Source organism: Perognathus longimembris, chromosome 3 (genome assembly GCF_023159225.1).
Source record: "Perognathus longimembris pacificus isolate PPM17 chromosome 3, ASM2315922v1, whole genome shotgun sequence".
In the NCBI taxonomy this organism is placed as follows: domain Eukaryota; kingdom Metazoa; phylum Chordata; class Mammalia; order Rodentia; family Heteromyidae; genus Perognathus; species Perognathus longimembris.
Window position 1 is genome coordinate 83,302,939 of NC_063163.1, and position 18,649 is coordinate 83,321,587.

Below are 18,649 nucleotides of genomic sequence, written 5' to 3' on the forward strand. Positions count from 1 at the left end.
GCTGAGAATGGAATCCAAATGTTCACCTTGCTATAAGATGAAGTGGCTAGAGTCACTACTGCTGGCTAGACCTTCCATCCATCCACCCATCCATCCATCCATCCATCCAGCTTCCATCAATCCCTTCATCTATCTTCCATCCATCCATCCATCTATCTTCCATCCACCTACCCACTCATCTATCATCCATCCATCCATCCATCCATCCACTCCCACCCCTCCTATCTCTTCCTCTCTCTCCATTCATTCATCCATATACCCACCCACTTCTGGCTCTTCCTGCCTTCTACTTTGATGGACCCTGGAATGACCAAGGTGTGAGTGAGTTTAAGAAGCTAGGGCATGGGCTGGGGATATGGCCTAGTGGCAAGAGAGCTTGCCTCGTATACATGAAGCCCTGGGTTCGATTCCCCAGCACCACATATACAGAAAAACGGCCAGAAGTGGCACTGTGGCTCAAGTGGCAGAGTGCTAGCCTTGAGCAAAAAAGGAAGCCAGGGACAGTGCTCAGGCCCTGAGTCCAAGGCCCAGGACTGGCCAAAAAACAAAAAAAAAAAAAAAAAACAAAAAAAAAGAAGCTAGGGCATTACAACTTCAAGAATACAGTACTACCAAAAGAAGAATTGGAAAATTTTGTTTAGGTTAAAGAAATTATTATAAAAGAAAAAAAGAAGAATCCTGCTGTTTTCTTGATTTCATTTTTATAACTAAAGAGGAACTTCAATTATGAAAAAAATTCAAAAGATATTTCACTATTGTTTTCTGTCTTGAAGATTTTGAGTTTTCTTTTTTTTTTTTTTTTTTTTTTTTTTGGCCAGTCCTGGGCCTTGGACTCAGGGCCTGAGCACTGTCCCTGGCTTCTTCCCACTCAAGGCTAGCACTCTGCCACTTGAGCCACAGCGCCGCTTCTGGCTGTTTTCTGTATATGTGGTGCTGGGGAATCGAACCTAGGGCCTCGTGTATCCGAGGCAGGCACTCTTGCCACTAGGCTATAGTCCCCAGCCCAAGATTTTGAGTTTTAATATTGTTTTTAGATTCTTAAATTCAAGTATGCTGTGTTGTTTTTTTTTTTTTTTTTTTTTTGCCAGTCCTGGGCCTTGGACTCAGGGCCTGAGCACTGTCCCTGGCTTCTTCCCGCTCAAGGCTAGCACTCTGCCACTTGAGCCACAGCGCCGCTTCTGGCCGTTTTCTGTATATGTGGTGCTGGGGAATCGAACCTAGGGCCCCAGGTATACCGAGGCAGGCACTCTTGCCACTAGGCTATATCCCCAGCCCCAAGTATGCTGTGTTTTGAACTGAGATTTCATTAGCTTTTTTCCCCACAATAGAATTTTTTCCATAAAAATTGGATATTGGTTGTGGCCTAGTTGAATATTGGTTGTGGCCTAGTGCCTTGAGTTTTACAAATTTTTCCTTTTAAATGCAAGACCTTTTCAGCAAAAGTGTTTGTCATCAGTATGGTACTAAACATTTATAATTACTGTGTAATTATAAACAAAAATACATAAAGCTTTGAATATAATTATGTAGCATAAAAGTTAAGGTTGACACTATAAGGATGACATCTTAGAATTAAAACTATTACTAGGGCTGAAAAGAGAAAACTGATTTAATATGGTGTGATTATTCTGAGGATAAATGGTTATAGATAATGTTTTGTACTGAAAAAAGCTTCCACATATGACTGTGTATGTGTGTGTGCACACATGTGCGTGTCTAAGAGAAAGACACACACTTGACTTGAATGCTTTAGTTCACAGCATTTTGTCTTCATTCTGGTCAACTTCCCATGCTGATCTCTTTGTTTCAAACTGAACCACACGTACAGTTTCCTTTGTTGCCAAATGTCAGAACAGGTACCCATTTTAAAATGTAATGCTTTTTAAATAGTAAAATGTATAAAATTAGAAGTACCCACATATAAAAATACTTGAGATCAAGGTTATCTTTAGTGCATATCACCTGCATATATCTGTAAGTTCAACTGTGTTTCTTAAGATCCCTGTCATCTTACCAACAGAGGCAATGAAAGCTTCTGTGAAATTAAAAAAAAAAAAAAAAGAAGCTAGGGTAGCTGGGTGCTGGTAGCTCATGCCTATAATCCTAGCTACTCAGGAGGCTGACATCTGAGGATTGAAGGTAGCCAGGATGTTGGGGCAGGAAACTCCTGAGATCCTTATCTCCAATTAACAACCAAAAAATAGCTGTGATTAGAGCTGTGACTCAGATGGTAGTGCACCAGCCTTGAGGGAAAAAGCTAAGGACAATGCCCAGGCCTTGAGTCCAAAACCCAGGCGCACGTGCGCACACACGCACGCACGCAGGTACGCACGCATACACACACACACACACACACACACACACACACACAAAGCTAGGGTGGTGTGGCCTGGAATGAGTAGGGAGGGTGTGGTTAGCAGACCTGATAGAAAGCTGCTGAGACAGGAACTGTGTGCTCACACTTACTCCCCACTTCATGAAGATGTGGCCCAATCTGTGAGCAAACCACTTAGTGCAGCCCTGACCTGTAGTTACTCATATTTCTGCTTAGCAGAAACACAGCCCCACCAGGCAACGTTAACCCCAGGGTCTGAGAACATACCCCATTCCAGGCCAAAGAAGGCTTTGCCAGCATAAGTGCATGACCTTTGGGTGGGGAGAGGACCCTGGATCATCCAGGAGGCCCAGTGTCATCCCAGCCTCCATCAAAGAGGAAGGCAGGGAGAGCCAGAATCAGAGAAGGAGGGGCAAGGACAGAAGCAGGGTCAGAGAGCAGAGGGCAAAGGACGCAGCTTGCTGCTGCTGCCGCCTCTGTGGGTGGAGGACAGAGCACATCCCTACAGCACCCAATGAAACCCCCGTGTGACTTCCCACCTCCAGAACTATAAGAAAATCAATTCTTGTTGCTTTAAACCACTGATGTTTGTCATTGGTTATGGCAACCACAGGGGTCAAATCCAGCAGAGGAATCAATAGCCCATCTCCTTCCTCATTCTCTTCCCCTTGGCTGCACCCAACTGGAGAGCATGGGGCAGCATGGAGCCCACTGAAAGCACTGAAAGCAGGGGGAGGAAGATGGGCAGAGGGATGGGCAAGGTGGGGACCTCCAGCTGTGAAGCTATTGCCCCCATTTTACAGATGCAGCAGCCAAGGCTCAGACAGGATAAATCATTCATCCAAGGGTGCTCAGAGGGTCAGTGTGGAGTAGGCAGGATTAAATAGTGTCCATACAGGCTGAGCTCCCTAATCCAAAGACAGGAGGAAGACAAGATGGTGGGGGGCTGGGGGTGGGGAGAGGAGGGTCCACACCTGATCCCAAGGAAAAGCAGGTGCACTAAAATCTCTATTTTGAGTCACCTTCTGGCCATAAGTACGAGGTGCATATCAAACACAAATGACTTCTGTATTTTGACTTGGGTCACAGCCTTACTATGTCTCATCATGTGCATGTAAATATTCCAGACTCTGATACACTTCTGGCCCACACATTTTGGATCTGGGATACTCAGCTGGTGTTATGAGTCACCCACTGTGGACACTGTCTGGTTCCTAACAGCTTAGTATTCTGAAGGAAAGAAGAATTATTCCAACCTGCTGACAGATGAGGAAACATAAGACCTGGAGAGTTTTTATATGTCCATACACAACCTGTGGGGCATCTAGCTGGTCCCACAGCTGTGGTTTCCTCTAGGAAAACTTCAACAGTTTAAGATTTTTTTTTTTTTTTTTGGCCAGTCCTGGGCCTTGGACTCAGGGCCTGAGCACTGTCCCTGGCCTCTTCCCGCTCAAGGCTAGCACTCTGCCACTTGAGCCACAGCGCCACTTCTGGCCGTTTTCTGTATATGTGGTGCTGGGGAATCGAACCTAGGGCCTCGTGTATCCGAGGCAGGCACTCTTGCCACTAGGCTATATCCCCAGCCCCAACAGTTTAAGATTTTTGAGCCAGGCACTGGTGGCTCACACATGTAATCCTAGCTACTCGGGGGCTGGGAATATGGCCTAGTGGCAAGAGTGCTTGCCTCCTATACATGAAGCCCTGGGTTCGATTCCTCAGCACCACATATATAGAAAAGGCCAGAAGTGGTGCTGTGACTCAAGTTGGCAGAGTGCTAGCCTTGAGGAAAAAGAAGGCAGGGACACTGCTCAGGCCCTGAGTTCAAGCCCCAGGACTAGCAAACACACACACGCACACACACACACACACACACACACACACACACAATCCTAGCTACTCAGGAGGCTGAGGCACCTGGTGCAAAGCCAGCCTGGCCAGAGAAGGCTGTGAGATTCTTATCTCCAACGAACCACCTGAAAACCGAATGTGGCACTATGGCTCAAAGTAGTAGAATGCTAGCCTCGTGCTCAGGCCATGTTCAATCTCAGGAGCAACCAAAAAAAAATTTTTTTTGGCTCAATTCGATCAGATCAAAACACACGAGGGAGGGAGAAACCATTTCAGAGATGACCCTGGCTGATAGGTTGGGTCACTTGTCCCTGGAGACTAACAGTCAATTCCAACCTGCTCTTTTGCCAAGCAAAGCCTGGGACAAATGCTGAGCTTTCTGAACTTCTTCGTGTGTGTGTGTGTGTGTGTGTGTGTGTGTGTGTGTGTGTGTGCAATGTAACATAGAGGTCTTCACAAGTCTTTCAGCCCTTCTACCTCTATTCAGTTCCTTTATGTGACCCCACAAAGGCACCAGCGATCATTATTTCAACCATATTCCTATGATAATGCCCCAAGATCTCTTTATCCCAATGCATTTCCTTACTGTATATTGCAAAGCTTCTCTGCTACCACTTCTCCTGTGGCCATGGCAGACAGCACTAGTCCACCACAGAGTCCTTTCTTTATGAGCCTCAATACCCTTTTACAAAATGAGTTCCCAGAAGCCACTGAAAGCCAAAAGCTACGAAGGCCACCCTCCCCTTCGAGAAGCAGGACACAGGACACGCCACCTGCTTTTCTCCTCCCCCAGGTGACACTGAGATAGAAACTGCTTCCTATGAAGATTTTTTTTTTTTTGGCCAGTCTTGGGGCTTGAACTCAGGACCTAGGCACTGGTCTTGAGCTTCTTTGGCTCAAGGCGAGCACTCTACCACCTGAGCCACAGCCCACATCCAGATTTTTCTGTGTATGTGGTACTGAGGATTTGAACCCAGTGCTTCATGCATGAGGTGGTAAAGAGGAAGATCCAAGAAAGGGATAAAAGAGATGCCCAAGTGCTGGCAGCCCGAACTCTGCTCTGGCTCATTCTTTCCTCCTCTAGAAAGGCACTCAGAATCCTCCCCCTCCCCTCTTCCCCCTCCCCTACCCCCTACTCCCCTGCACAATCTATGTGCTGTAGCTTGTCCTACCTTGGACTTGACAGCCAGGATGATCTTGGGCAGGGCCACCACAAGGCACTTGAGGGTGATGGTGAGATACTTGAGCACAAAGTCTGCGATTCCCACGATCCACAGCAGGTCGAAGAAGTCCAGGGTCTCCAGGTTGGGCTTCAGGAAGATGAGGCTGGTGGGGGAGGGGGAGACCCAAATGGCTCACTTAGACCAGGGCCCACAGGTGAGGAGTTATTTCCATAGGGTCCTTTGCTAGACGGGGGTGGGGGGATCTCTTCCCTCGGTAGCGAGAAGGCAGGCCTCCATGAGATGGGAGACGAGCAGAGGCCCTTCCAGACAGTGGGGAATGATGCTCCAGGAACCCCACCCTATTCTGCAGGTAGGGAAATGGAAGGGAATTTGTACAAAGTCTCACAAGTAGAAAGGGAGTGGAGTGGATGCAAATCAAGGCTCCCAGAACACAATGCATGCTGTCAATCCCTGCTGAGCTGCAAGTCTGTCACCTGGCTATCACGGGGCAAGTCAAAACCTGAACTCAGGGGCTGGGGATATGGCCTAGTGGCAAGAGTGCTTGCCTTGTATACATGAAGCCCTGGGTTCAATTCCCCAGCACCACATATACAGAAAATGGCCAGAAGTGGCACTGTGGCTCAAGTGGCAGAGTGCTAGACTTGAGCAAAAAGAAGCCAGGGACAGTGCTCAGGCCCTGAGTCCAAGGCCCAGGACTGGCAAAAAAAAAAAAAAAAAAAACATAAAAAAAACAAACCTGCACTCAAATCTGTTTTCCCATGCGCCGAGCAGTGGGTTCATTTCCATCTGAAGTACTCCACGCTTTAATGGGCTGATATATTTTATTATTGCTTTTGCTTCTCGGAGGCAACACCACCAATAATTATAGTGATTAATTCTATAATAATACTAATTATGATACGATGGTACGGTGAACGTGGGCTGGTTTCCCCAGTGTTTCCGTGTGTATTGTGACATTCAGCTTTCCTCCTTAACCTGTCCAGGTGGAAAGGTAAGAAGGAAGCTTGGCATTGGTTGCACCGGTACGGTGCTGGGAAGTGAGAGTGGTTTACAGGATCTGCCAAAGGGCGTGAAGCCGGCCAGGGCCAGCGGGAAGGGACTCTGATGTTGATGATCAAACTGCATATCCCAGGAAGATCAAGGTCACGGTTAAGGGCTGCCTCCATGCCTGAGTCACCTTAGGAAAGCACAATGGTTTCGATTTGGCTTTGTCTGTCACCCACGGGTCCTCCTCCCTGTGGCGCTGTGAGGGAGGCGGGGCGTAGTGGAAGGGCATTTGCCCCTTTTCTCTCCTACCTTACCATGTGACCTCTCTCTTCTTTGTGCTTCTGCCCACCATGATGCCAGTGATACAGCTGGCACTAGTACCACACTCTTGAATCTCTAGGACTGGGAGCTAAACAAACCCTTTCGTCTTTATAAAGTACCAAGCCTCAGGTATTTCATTATGGTGACAGGAAAACAGTCAGACAGACCCGAAGGGGCTTCTGGAGGTCTGGTTCTAGAGCTGTGAAGTGGGGCTAGTACTACCTTGCTGGTCCCTGGGAGGGCAAAGTAAGAGAAAAGCTGCTGGCCTCATCCTCAGACCCATGGTGTACGGATGGCCCAAGAGAGGACCAGGGCTTAGCTTGGTTGCTTTTCTTTTATGTTGTTTGGTCTCTCTCTGTCTCTGTCTCTCTGTGCTGCCAGTCTGACTCAGCTCTAGTTTGATGAGGGCACTGAGGTCTGAGCCTGGGAATATGATCATACCCAGAAAATGGCATGAGCGGGAAATTCATAGGAACTGCTGAGAAGCTCCACCTCTCATGCCCTCCACCATGACCTTGGTGTCTGGACCATGAGACTAATGCAGGGTGTGAGGTGTGTTGATGCTGTGGGCCAGCTCCCAAGACTGCTTTTATGGGGCAGCCACAGAAAGCGTCAGAACTACTGACTCCTCAAGTCCACTGTTAAAACGGGTGGATGTGATCTGAAAGCCTGCCTTAAGATCCTTCCCTTCCCTTTCATTCTTTCTTTTCTCTTTTCCTTCATTCCTTCCCTCCCTCCTTACTTTCCTCAAAAAACGCTCCAAAATCTGAAACACTTCCTGTGGTCTGATGCTTTTTGGATATGGGATTGTCAGTGATACCTATTTTTCTATTTTCCTCAATGTGTAAATCAAACATGTGTACTTACGTGACTTGCCCTGCATTTCTCCTAGAGATGGCTGTCATAGGCATGTGTGTAGTAGCAGGAGGGTGGAATGAGAAGGTTCCAACATGACCCTGCTAGTGCCTGTGAAGTGCCAGACTTTGAAGTTGGGCCCCACTTTACCACGTGAACCTGAGATAAGCAGGCCCTGTGAGCAGACCCAGGACAAGCCCATTAGGGCCCAGTCGGTCTAGAACTCTAACCGCTGGGAATGCTTAACTCTGATGGCCCCCAGAGTGCCTCGAGCCCTGAGCCAATTAGATTTGTACCTGTGTCCTAATCTTGCTTGCTTGAACACCTGATTGTTGTAACTTTGTTTTTTGCCTTTATAAGCCCTGTGTAATCACAGCTCGGGGCTCCCTCCTAACCTCCGCTCTGTCGGTGGGTAGGACGAGGTCCGAGTTGCAGCTCACTTAAATAAAGCCTTGCCTTGCTTTTGCATTTCGGAATGTCTGAGTCTCGGTGGTCTTCTTGGTGGTGGTTTCGTGACTTGGCACAACACCTGGTCCCTGACAGATACTGTGTGCACCCCAAGCTGAATAAGCACCCCCTTCTGCCATTTGCTTACCTATTGTACAGCTGCTGGGAGCTGAATGTGTAGAGCACATATAGAGTGTTCCCTGCCAGAAAGGCCACTATCCACATGATGACCAGCACAGACCTCTTCTCCTGGAGACGAAGCAAGAAAAATGGGAGATGCTGAGATGCTCAAGGCATCAGTGCTGGAACATTCTAGAATGTTCTAGAAACTTCACTGTCTCAGAGTTTTAGAGGATGCAAGGCTGATGGTGAAGAGAAGGGCACTGGTATCTTCTCATTCCTCTGGGACCTAAGGAGTGTGTGTGGGGAGGTGTCACAAAGACACTCCCACCTCTCTGCTCCTGGTTTGAAGAACCATTGAGAAAGGTTAAAGAATTTGTGGTTTGGCACTTGATGGCCTGGCTTTAAATCCTTGATATGCTACCAGGGAGCTGTTGAGACCCCCACAAGCTGGTAAATCTGTTTGTACTCCCTTTCCTCATCTGTAAATGGGTATATTGTAGTATTTCTACATAGACACGGTGGGCACATGATGCTTAGAAGAGCACCTGACACTTGCTGAGTGTCAGCTTCCTATAAGTGGTTACTTCTTGTCTCCTCTACACTGCTGGCTTTTTGAGTAGTTAGTTGGAGATTAGAGTCTCATGGACTTTCCTGCCCAGGGTTGGCTTCAAAGCATGATCTTCTGATCTCAGCCTCCTGAGTGGCTAGGATTACCAGCATGGGCCACTGGTACTCAGCTCTTTTTTTGGTTGTTCCCCTCACCAACCCTGGGGTGACTTTCCTGGTCCCCTTGCTCAATGCTGGGCCACCCAGCCAGGATTAGAGTTTGGGGTATGCATATGGCTGGGAAAGCCCTGGGTGGGACAGCCTGCATTTCCTTCCCCAGCTCCAATCTGCTGAATCCAGAAACCTTAGCTCACTGCTGTCCAGCAGCTTCTGGGCCTGAAAGCCATCCTGGGAGATGGCCTGGATCAGTGTGGACAGGGCGTGCTCCTGCCTCGGTGCCAGGGAGACTGGCAGACCTCTCTACAGTCCATTTGCTACTGCTTGGCCTCCTCCTCCATGGGCTGGCTGCAGGGCAGAAACCAGATGAGGTCATCGGGAAGTGCTCCAGACCCTGTCTCAGATACAGCCTGGCACTGCTGCTAGGAGGTTTCCAGGCAGTGGATAAAACCAATGCTTCTCCAGCATCCATGACTCCAGGAGGTCAAGGACTGCAAGAACCATCCCCAACCAACAACTTCATCCACGCAGTAGCCCTTCCCCCAATAAATAATAGGTCCCACTTTAATTTTCCACGAATCCAAACCGAAGGTGGGGCTGACAGAAAGCATGAGGTCAAGTGTGGTGGTGCGTACCTCTAATCCCAGCTAGGTGTGGGGGTGAGACAGGATCACAGTTCCTGGCCAGTCCAGGAAAAAGTTAGTGCAGTCCTATCTCAAAAACAAGCTGAACTCATGCCTGTACAAGCTCACGCCTGTAATCCTAGCTAATCAGGAGGCTGAGATCCAAAGATCGGGGTTCAAATCCAGCCCAGGCAGGAAAGTCTGTGAGACTTTCAGCTTGAATTAACCATCAGAAAACTGTAAGTGGTGCTGTGACTCAAAGTGGTAGAGCACTAGCCTTGAGCAAAAGAGCTCAAGGACAGCACCCAGGCCCAGAGTTCAAACCCCATCACAACTAAAAACAACAAAAACACACCCAGGACTGAAAAAACAAAACAAAACAAGCTGGGTGTGGTGGGGTGTGTTTACAATCCAGCTACTAAGGAAGTGGAGACAGAAGGATTGGAGTCTAAGACTGACCTTAGCTAGTAAAAGCTCAAGCCCTTATCTGGAAAACAACAACAACAACCAAAAAAAAAAAAAAAAAAAAAAGCAAAAGGACTGAGGATGTGGCTTAAGTGGTAGAAAATGGCTGCTTAGGAAGTACAAGGCCTTGAGTTCAAACCCCAATACAGAAGAAGAGGAGGCAGAGGAGGAGGGCAGCAGGAGATGCAACCCTGCCGGCAAGGCTCAGCTTAGTACATCCTATAAAAGGAAAGTCAGGGGGCTGGGGCCTAGTGGCAAGAGTGCTTGCCTCGTATACATGAAGCCCTGGGTTCAATTCCCCAGCACCACATATATGGAAAATGGCCAGAAGTGGCGCTGTGGCTCAAGTGGCAGAGTGCTAGCCTTGAGCAAAAGGAAGCCAGGGACAGTGCTCAGGCCCTGAGTTCAAGGCCCAGGACTGGCCAAAAAAAAAAAAAAAAAAAGTAAGTCAGGTGACAGTGGCTCACACCTCTCATCCTAGCTACTCAGGAGGCTGAGATCTGAGGATGGCTGTTTGAAGCCAGCCCAGGCAATGAGACTCTTATCTCTAATAAACAACTCAGAAAAAGCCTGAAGTGAGGCTGAAGTGGCTCATGTGGTAGAGTGCTAACCCTGAGCATAAGAAGCTCAGGGACAGTGCTCAGGCCCTGAGTTCAATCAAACCCTAGGACTGGCAAAACAAAAAAGACAAGGAAGCTGGTCCTCCCTAGAGGCTCCAGAGGTGCCTTCCAGGCACCCCGATCTCTGTGGAGAGACCTCCTTCAGGCTGGGAATTAATAAACCGCTGAGTGTGGATGTGACTCACCTTCAGCGAGACCTGCTCCCGGAGTGTGGAGTTGGCATAGGCGAAGGTGCTGGCCATCCCAATGCACACGGCGATGCCTGCAGGACAGAAGAGCCCCCAAAGGCCCATCAGGCACCCTCTGGCACCCTCAGCGTGGACAGGCTACTGTGGGGGAGGGGAGGGAAGTGTCCCAGTTCTGAGGGGTCTGAGAGCCATGTGAACCATGAAGAAACAGGGCCATTGTGACTCAGGAACAAGATTTAGGGCCCCTGTAGAGATAGTTCATAGCACCAGGTTGACGGCATGCGCTGTGCAGTTGGGCAAGACCAGACTTTGAGTTCTGGCTCTTCTACCTCCAGAGCATGAGCTTGGGCAATCCTCTTCCCTCTTCTGCTGTAGGGATGGAATCATATCAGCACTTATCTTGAAAATAATCTCTAACATTTAGAATGGCACCAATGAGTCTATGGGCAATCAGAATCTGAGGTGTACTGGTAATAAAAGCCAAATGTAGTCAGAGTTCAGATACTATATGGAGTTAAAATGGTAAAGGAAGGAAAAGTAACTCAGTTAACAGGCAGAGATGATCCAGGACAATCAAACAAAACAAAACAGGGTTTTGCTGAGGTACAATCTAGGAATTCTCCCTGTGTAATGTTTTTCAAGTCTTTCTCTATCTCTGTCTCTTTCTCTGGGTTTGAACTCAGGGGCTGGTCCTTGCTAGGCAGGTATCCTACCATTTGAGCCACACTTCCAACCTTTTTTGTGTGTGTGTGTAAGTCTGCTTTTCAAACAGGGTCTTGTATTTTGGGTCCAGGTTGCAAACCTCAATCCTCCTGCTTCCACTTCCTGAGTAGCTGAGATACAGGTATGTACCACCATGCCCAGCCAAATCCTTCTTATGCCTTCACATAATGTGCTTAGATTTGGTCTGCTTTTCTGTGGTCTGTGTGACCACAGAAGGTAGAGGCACTCCAGGGATTTTTTCTAGATCTACTCTGGAAAGGTCCATCACTTCTCTGCAAACATTTTTCCTGCTTTCTTCTTTGGTTTAAAAGACAGAAACAAGGCACGCGGTCACAGCTCCCAAGGCTGGGCTGCAGCCCTGGCTGGCCAGCCTGCTTTTTATGGTTGTAGTTCTAGGTCCTGAGTCTGGGCCGTGACCCTGGCTGGTCAGTATACTTTTTACTTCCCCAATAAATCCATCTTTTTACTTTAAACAAAACCAGAAACAAACAAACAAACAAATGATCATCAACAACAAAAAATACAGAGCTGGGTGCCTGTGGCTCACATCTGTAAACCTAGAGACTCAGGAGACTGGGATCTGAGGATCACAGTTCAAAGCCAGTGGGGGCAGGAAAGTCTATGAGATTCTTATTGCCAATGAACTACCAGAAAACTGGAAGTGGCACTGTGGCTCAAGTGGTAGAGCACTAGCATTGAGTTGAAGAGCCAGGGACAGCGCCCAGGGCCAGAGTTCAAGCCTCACAACTGACAAAAAGAAAAATAATATAATAAAACTAACAGTGAACCCTTGGACTGGTACTTTTCTGTTTCAGACGCTGACCCAGATGTATGTGAGCTCAAGTTTAATCTTGCTGTGATCCATAACACACAACTGAGCCTTCATATGTGTGTGGGGCTGGTTCCAGGACCCCCTTTGGATACTAAAACCCTGTGATGCCCAAACCCCTGATGTAGGCCCCGGATGTCAGATGGGGCAGGATTTGCCCAGAACCCCTGCCTACTTGGCCATCCATCACCTCTAGGTAACTCTGAGTGCCAAGTTAAGCAAATGTTATGCAAATCTTCATTCTGTGCACTGGTAGAACTGATGCAGTATTTTTTCAAACTGTATTTTCCCTCGGAGGCGGGTTTGGTTTACAAATGCAGAAACCTGCAGGTAGGGCAGGCTGGCTTGTGTGCTGTCTGGGCCCCCAATTTACAGGTGCTGGCCAGGGGGTGGGGATGGGATGGGGATGGGATGGGGAAAGCCTGCAGCCAGCATCCCCTCAGATAGGAAGGGTAGAGCTGGGGTCCCAGCCCAGCAGCAGGAGCTCGAAGTCATGCTCTGCCTGGCTCCCCCCAGCCAAGCAGGTCAGGAAGCTTCCATCACCTCCCAGAATGGACAGAGGAGGACGCAAAGGACCAGAGAAGCAGAGTCGCTTGCCCAAATCACACAGCTCCTTGTGCAGAGATTGAATGGGGAAATCACCTAGGATCCCACAGCCTTGGGAATTTTGCAGGTGACCTTCTGGGGGCCTGCTGAAGAAAGAGACCCCCCCATCCCTGCCTGAGGCGCTCCCCTGCCCCCCAATGTTGCAGAGACTCACCGAGCTTATGCTGGAAGCACAGCTTGGCCAGCAGAATGAGGATGAAGGGCAGGCCCTTCTGCAGCCAGCACACCACGGCCTTCAGCTCGGACAGCGCAGGGGCAGGCGTGCCCGGCTGCTCGTCGGCCCCCTCCTCGCCGTGTCCCCGGGGGTCCCCCACGTGCTGCAGCAGGGAGCTGCGGTGCCCGTGGTGGAAGTGGTGGTGGGGCTGGCGGTGGTGGAAGGGGCCGCCCTCGCCTGCCCGGCCGCCCCCGTCCTCCCGGTCCCGGGGCGCAGGCATTGGGATGAACACGTCTCCACCACCGGCTGCGGAGCCCAGCACCAGGCCGGCTGGGAAGGGACCAGTGGGGAGGCCACCACCGGCCAGGCCAGAGAAGAGGGTGGGCGGGGAGGCCGGCTCTGCCTTCAGGCCCTGGAACACACCGCCCTCATCCACACTGGCCTCGGGGCTGAGCGGCTGGCTGCGGCCTCTGTGGGGGCGACAGGGTGGCAGAGTTGGGTCAGCAGGGGGAAGGCCTTCTTCATATGCCACCCAGCTTGTGAAACTGTGTTCTTGCCACAGAGAAGGGACTCCACAGCCAGCTGCTGGTGGTGGCTCATGTCTGTCATCTTAGCTAACTTAGGAGCTGAGATCCGGAGGATCATAGTTCCAAGCCAGCCAGGGCAGAAAAAGCCAAGAGACTTGCTTCCACAAACGCCCACCCCTGGATGCCATCCACCTGGCACACAAGACATGCTCATTAGAAGCTGACCGAAAAAGGAAGGAACGATCATGTTAATTCTCTGAGAAGGTCTGCAACTGGCAAACAGGAATGGTCTCACCCTCGTATTCTTCAAACTTGTCTGACCACAGAATTCATATTCTCCCCCCCCACCTCTCTCTCTCTCTCTCTCTCTCTCTCTCTCTCTCTCTCTCTCTCTCTCTCTCTCTCTGTCTCTCTGTCTCTCTCTCTCGTCAGTCCTGGGGCTTTGAACTCTTGGCCTGGACACTGTCCCTGAGCTCTTTCCACTCAAGGCTAGTGCTCTACCACTCGGAGCCACAGCCACTTCCAATTTTCTGGTGGTTCTTTGGAGGTAAGAGTCTCATGGACTTTCCTGCCCGAGTTGGCTTGGAACCACAATCCTCAGCCCTCAGCCTCCTGAGTAGCTAGGATGACGGGCGTGAGCCACCAGCGTCTGTTGTTTAGAGGGAAGACTCTCTCAACACAGCAAGGAGACATATTGGAGTGAAGAGATCCCAGGGTTGGTTTGTCTGGGTTTTGCAAACTGGGGCCCCAGGGTGTGTGATCATAAACCTGGCAAATGTGAACGTGACCTTGTCTTCCCCCCACTGGGCCCCACCCCTGCTAACTCCAAAAGCCTAGGGAATGTGTGGTCTTCCTTCCTGGGGTCCTGGGGGGTTCCTGACTGATCATGGCAAAGCTATCAACAACAGACACCAGGGCCAGGAGCCTCCAGGGGCTTTGGGCCTTGGGCTTTTTCAGTCCTGGGTGTGTGTGGGGAGGGTGGAAGAGCAGGAGGACTGAGCTGGAAAGCAGAAGTCCTGCCTGGCAGGGGCCCATGAGGGTCCACATGGGCCTCCCCACCCCCACTTCCCCATGAAACCCTGGAAAGCCCTTCCCCACCCCCCACCCCCGTGAGTGCAATGGTACTCCAAGTTCACAGGCCTCTGAGGAAATCCAGTGTGACTGGGGAAAATTCAACCCACTGATGGCTTTTTATAGCTGCCCCTGAGTCTCTCCCATACATACCCAGTGGGGACTTCAGCCTAAATAAAGAAGGAATATTCCTTGGAGGTGTGTGTGGGGGTGGGGGGTGGGCAGAGGTTGTACTTACAACTTAACCACTTCAGGGCTACAGCTGAAGCCCAGAAGTAGATCTGCCCAGAGAGGAGGCCGCTAAAATGTCCTGTATAAAAGCACAGATTTGGGGAGAAGGATGGATTGGTGCTCAAGGCTCTGCCTTGCCACCGTCTGCCTGTGTAACTGACTTCCCCTCTCCAAACCTGCTTGTCATTTGTAAAATAGGGGTGGAAACGGCCCTGATCTCAGCCTGGTGCCAGTGGCTTCCACTGTAATCCTAGCTATTCAGCAGGCTGAGACCTAAAGACAGCAGTTAGAAGTCAACCCCAGTAGGAAAGTCTGTGGAGACTCTTATCTCTAACTACTGAAAAGCTGGAAAACAGCATTATGGCTTAAAGTGGTAGAGCACTAGTTTTGAACACAAAAGCTCAGGAACAGTGTCTAGGCCATGAGATTAAGCCCCAAGATGAGGGGGTGGGGGAAAGCATGGTGCTGCATTTGGTGAGGGCTTCTTGAAGCACAACATGGCAAAGGGTATCCCACGGCAAGATGAGGCAAGTGCTAGTTTGGTTCTCTCCTGATAAAGCCACTAATGCTACCAGCTCCCCCTCCCTACCACATCTAACCCTAATTACCTCCCAACACCAATAACTTCAGGATGAAGTTCTCTACACAGAATGCAGGAGCCACACGCACCAAAACAGAGGCAGGTGGGAAGTGGCTGGGCTTCTGATTAATGGTCAGAGGCACGACTGATGGTTCTGCAGCCAGCTGGAGAGCTGCTAGACACCTGGAACGGGGTGAGGGGGTGAGGGGGTGAGGGAGGAGACATTTGGCTGCCTTGGACACACACACTGTGGAGCAGGTTCTGGGGCAGGAAATGTGCAGGACCTGAGAACAAGGATCCCAGGGTGCATTCTCTCTTGGGTTTAAATACATGGAGACAAGTCCCAACATCTAAGTGGCTCATTGGGGTTCTGTCTATTTGGCATCCATCCATCACAGGGCTAAATATGTGGCTTCATTTGTCTAACCACTCCTCCCCACAATCCAGGCTTTTATTATTATTATTATTATACATTTTTGTCAGTCATGGGACTTGAATTCAGGGCCTTGGCACTATGCCTAAGCTCTTTTGCTCAGTCAAAGCTAGCACTCTACCACTTTGAGCCACAGCGCCACTTCAAGCTTTTGAATGGTTAATTGGAGATAAGAGTCTCACAGGGTCTTTTCTGCCTGGGCTGGCTTTGAACCTTGCTTCTCAAATCTCAGCCTCCTGAGTAGCTAGGATTATAGGCATGAGCCACCAAGGCCTGGCTTATTATTTTTAATTTATTCTATTTATGTGGTACTGAGGAATTGAACCCAGGGCTTCATGCATGCTAGGCAAACACTCTATCACTAAGCCACATTCCCAGCCCCAACCCAAGGTTTTACTTAACCCCAACAACCCTATTCACATAAGCATCACATAGGCAGCCAAATGTCTCCTCCATGAACTTCAATCTCCCAGGGCCAGGAACCAAATAACTAGAGATGACTCAGAGAGATCACGGGCACTGTTCAAACCAGCCAACCCTTGTCTACTTCCTGCCTGGTCTTTCTTGCAGAAAACATAAGAAAGATGGTGACCTAGACTCTCCCTTCTTTCTCCAAGTGGCTCTGTGCTTAGCAATGCAACATCCCTCCCACCACATGGACACAGCAAGAGAATAGTCTTGTACAAACCAAGAACATGGCTAAGGACATGGCTGAAGTGGTAGAGCGCCTGACTCAGCAAGTGCAAAGCCCTGAGTTCAAATCCCAACATCACTAAATCAAACCAATAAAAACCAGAAAGCAGCTCTGGCTAGACACTGAATCTTCCAGGATCTTGACCTTAGACTTCCATGCCCCAGAACGGTTATAGCAGCAAACACAGACTAGGATATGCCTGTAAATTAAAATCTCACAGGCATACTTTTTTTTTTTCTGGTCCTGGGGCTTGAACTTAAGGCCTGGGAGCTGTCCTTGAGCTCCTTTTGCTCAAGGCTAGCACTCTACCACTTGAGCTACAGTACCACTTCTGGCTTTTTCTGAGTAGTTTATTGGAGATAAGAGTCTCACAGACTTTGTTGCCCAGGCTGGCTTCAAACCATGATCCTTAGATCTTAGCCACCTAAGTTGCTAGGATTATAGACATGAGCCACTGGTTCTAGATACAATGAGTCAGGATGATCACATAGCCTATGACAAAGCTCGATGACTATCATGTATAAGCACTAGCTAGCTACTCTATGCTGAGCATTTCATTCCAGGCCCACACTTTGCACTATAGGTAGGCTGTAATCTGAATGCCCCTCTCCTAAAGGTCCACCAGTAAAAGCTCTTTCGCTGGGTGGTGGTATTGGGAGGTGCCCTGGGCCTTTAAGAGGCAGGGTCTAATGGGAGGTCCTTAGGTCTTTAGGGACATGCCCTCAAAAGGCACTGGTGAAAATCCAGTCTTGCCTCTTTCTTTCTGCCATGTTTTGAGATCCAATCACTTGTTTCCAAACACACACCTGCCACTGTCATACACACCACAAAAGGATAAGGCTGCTGAGCCTATGCTCTGCCTTTCAGACTCTCAGCCTTCCCAACTTTGAGCTAAGTGGACCTAGTCTCTCTATGAAGTCGGTTGCCTCCGGCATTCTGTTGTAGGAACACAAAGCTGACTAATACACTATGCAAAATATACAGTTTCCAATTGGATCTTAGTGATCCCAACAGTTTAACGGAGAAGTAGGTATTTGTGAAATTCAGTTTGGGGCTGCCCTTCACCACCCTGATCCCAGGGCTCTCAGCTGACCACATGGGGAGATGCCTACCTTTCAGGAGGAATGCTGTCTGTGTTGCTACTGTGCCGTCTCTGCATTTTCCTCAACACCTGAAAGCCAACACACACGTGAGTCACATCTCCCAGCACTCCCACTGCCTGTCATGTTACCAGGGCAACCCAAAACAAGTGCTGCACCTGTCTTACATCCCTAGCACTCGCTGACACTTCCCAAACCACGTTTCTATCTCTTCTGTCACTCAGTCCTCAATTCAGTCATTCAGAAATAATTGTCATTCCCTCTCATAGATCACGATGCTGGGACCCAGAGGTGGAGTAGGGCCTTGTGAACAAGGCCCTGGCAACGAACTGGGGAACAGGGAGGTGCTGGGTATGACACAGTGAGCAGCAGACTAGCAATTAGGAGACAGAGTCTGGACAGATGCTATCTCTCACTCGCTGTGTGTCCTTAGACAAGTCAGCAACCTGCCTCTGGCATCTGCTTCCCCTGTGTGTGTCCTGAAAGGGAGTGAAGGGGTGGAGCCCAACACGTGTGAATTCTTGTGGAGACATATCACCTGGTTCACTGTGAGGAGCCACATGGGTTTCAGCACTCCATGTTGCTGATAGCTGAAGCAGACATGACATTCAAGGCTCCCGATGGAGATGTGAGTAGCGGGTCCCAAGGAGAGCAGGTCTTCTTCCCTCCCCTTCCTCAGCGCAGGGAGCTTACCAGAGACCCCAAGCCCTGTGTGGCACAGACCACCTGGGTAAATAGAGCGTGGCATGTCAAGAATCTCCTTAATACACCCAGAGAATCATTGTAATCACACACACACACACACACACACACACACACACACACACACACACACATCATTCTATCGGCTCCATGTCTCTGAGTAGCCTTTTACTGATCCTTCTTAGATGCTCTTACAAAGGGCTATGATCTTGATGAATTTTGTTCTGTTGCCAAACTAAGAATCATAACTGTGGAATATATGTTTTAGACCTTCCAGTGG

General features: G+C 49.4%; 1 protein-coding gene across 3 annotated transcripts in view; it reads right to left on the reverse strand.

Moving 5' to 3' along the window:
* Rnft2 (ring finger protein, transmembrane 2) overlaps nucleotides 1–18,390 on the reverse strand; it is a 44,250-nt gene extending 25,860 nt beyond the window's left edge. For all 3 annotated transcript variants that reach the window (XR_007210446.1, XM_048342885.1, XM_048342886.1), the window contains exons 1-6: nucleotides 18,206–18,390; nucleotides 17,680–17,738; nucleotides 13,032–13,501; nucleotides 10,717–10,793; nucleotides 8,126–8,226; nucleotides 5,356–5,509 (exon numbers count right to left, since the gene is read on the reverse strand). Coding sequence is in view for 2 of the 3 variants with exons in the window: in XM_048342885.1 (XP_048198842.1) it covers nucleotides 5,356–5,509; nucleotides 8,126–8,226; nucleotides 10,717–10,793; nucleotides 13,032–13,501; nucleotides 17,680–17,738; nucleotides 18,206–18,229 (885 nt within the window). In the remaining variant the exon portion in view is untranslated. The remainder of the gene's footprint in view (nucleotides 1–5,355; nucleotides 5,510–8,125; nucleotides 8,227–10,716; nucleotides 10,794–13,031; nucleotides 13,502–17,679; nucleotides 17,739–18,205) is intronic.
* Nucleotides 18,391–18,649: the final 259 nt, after the last annotated feature.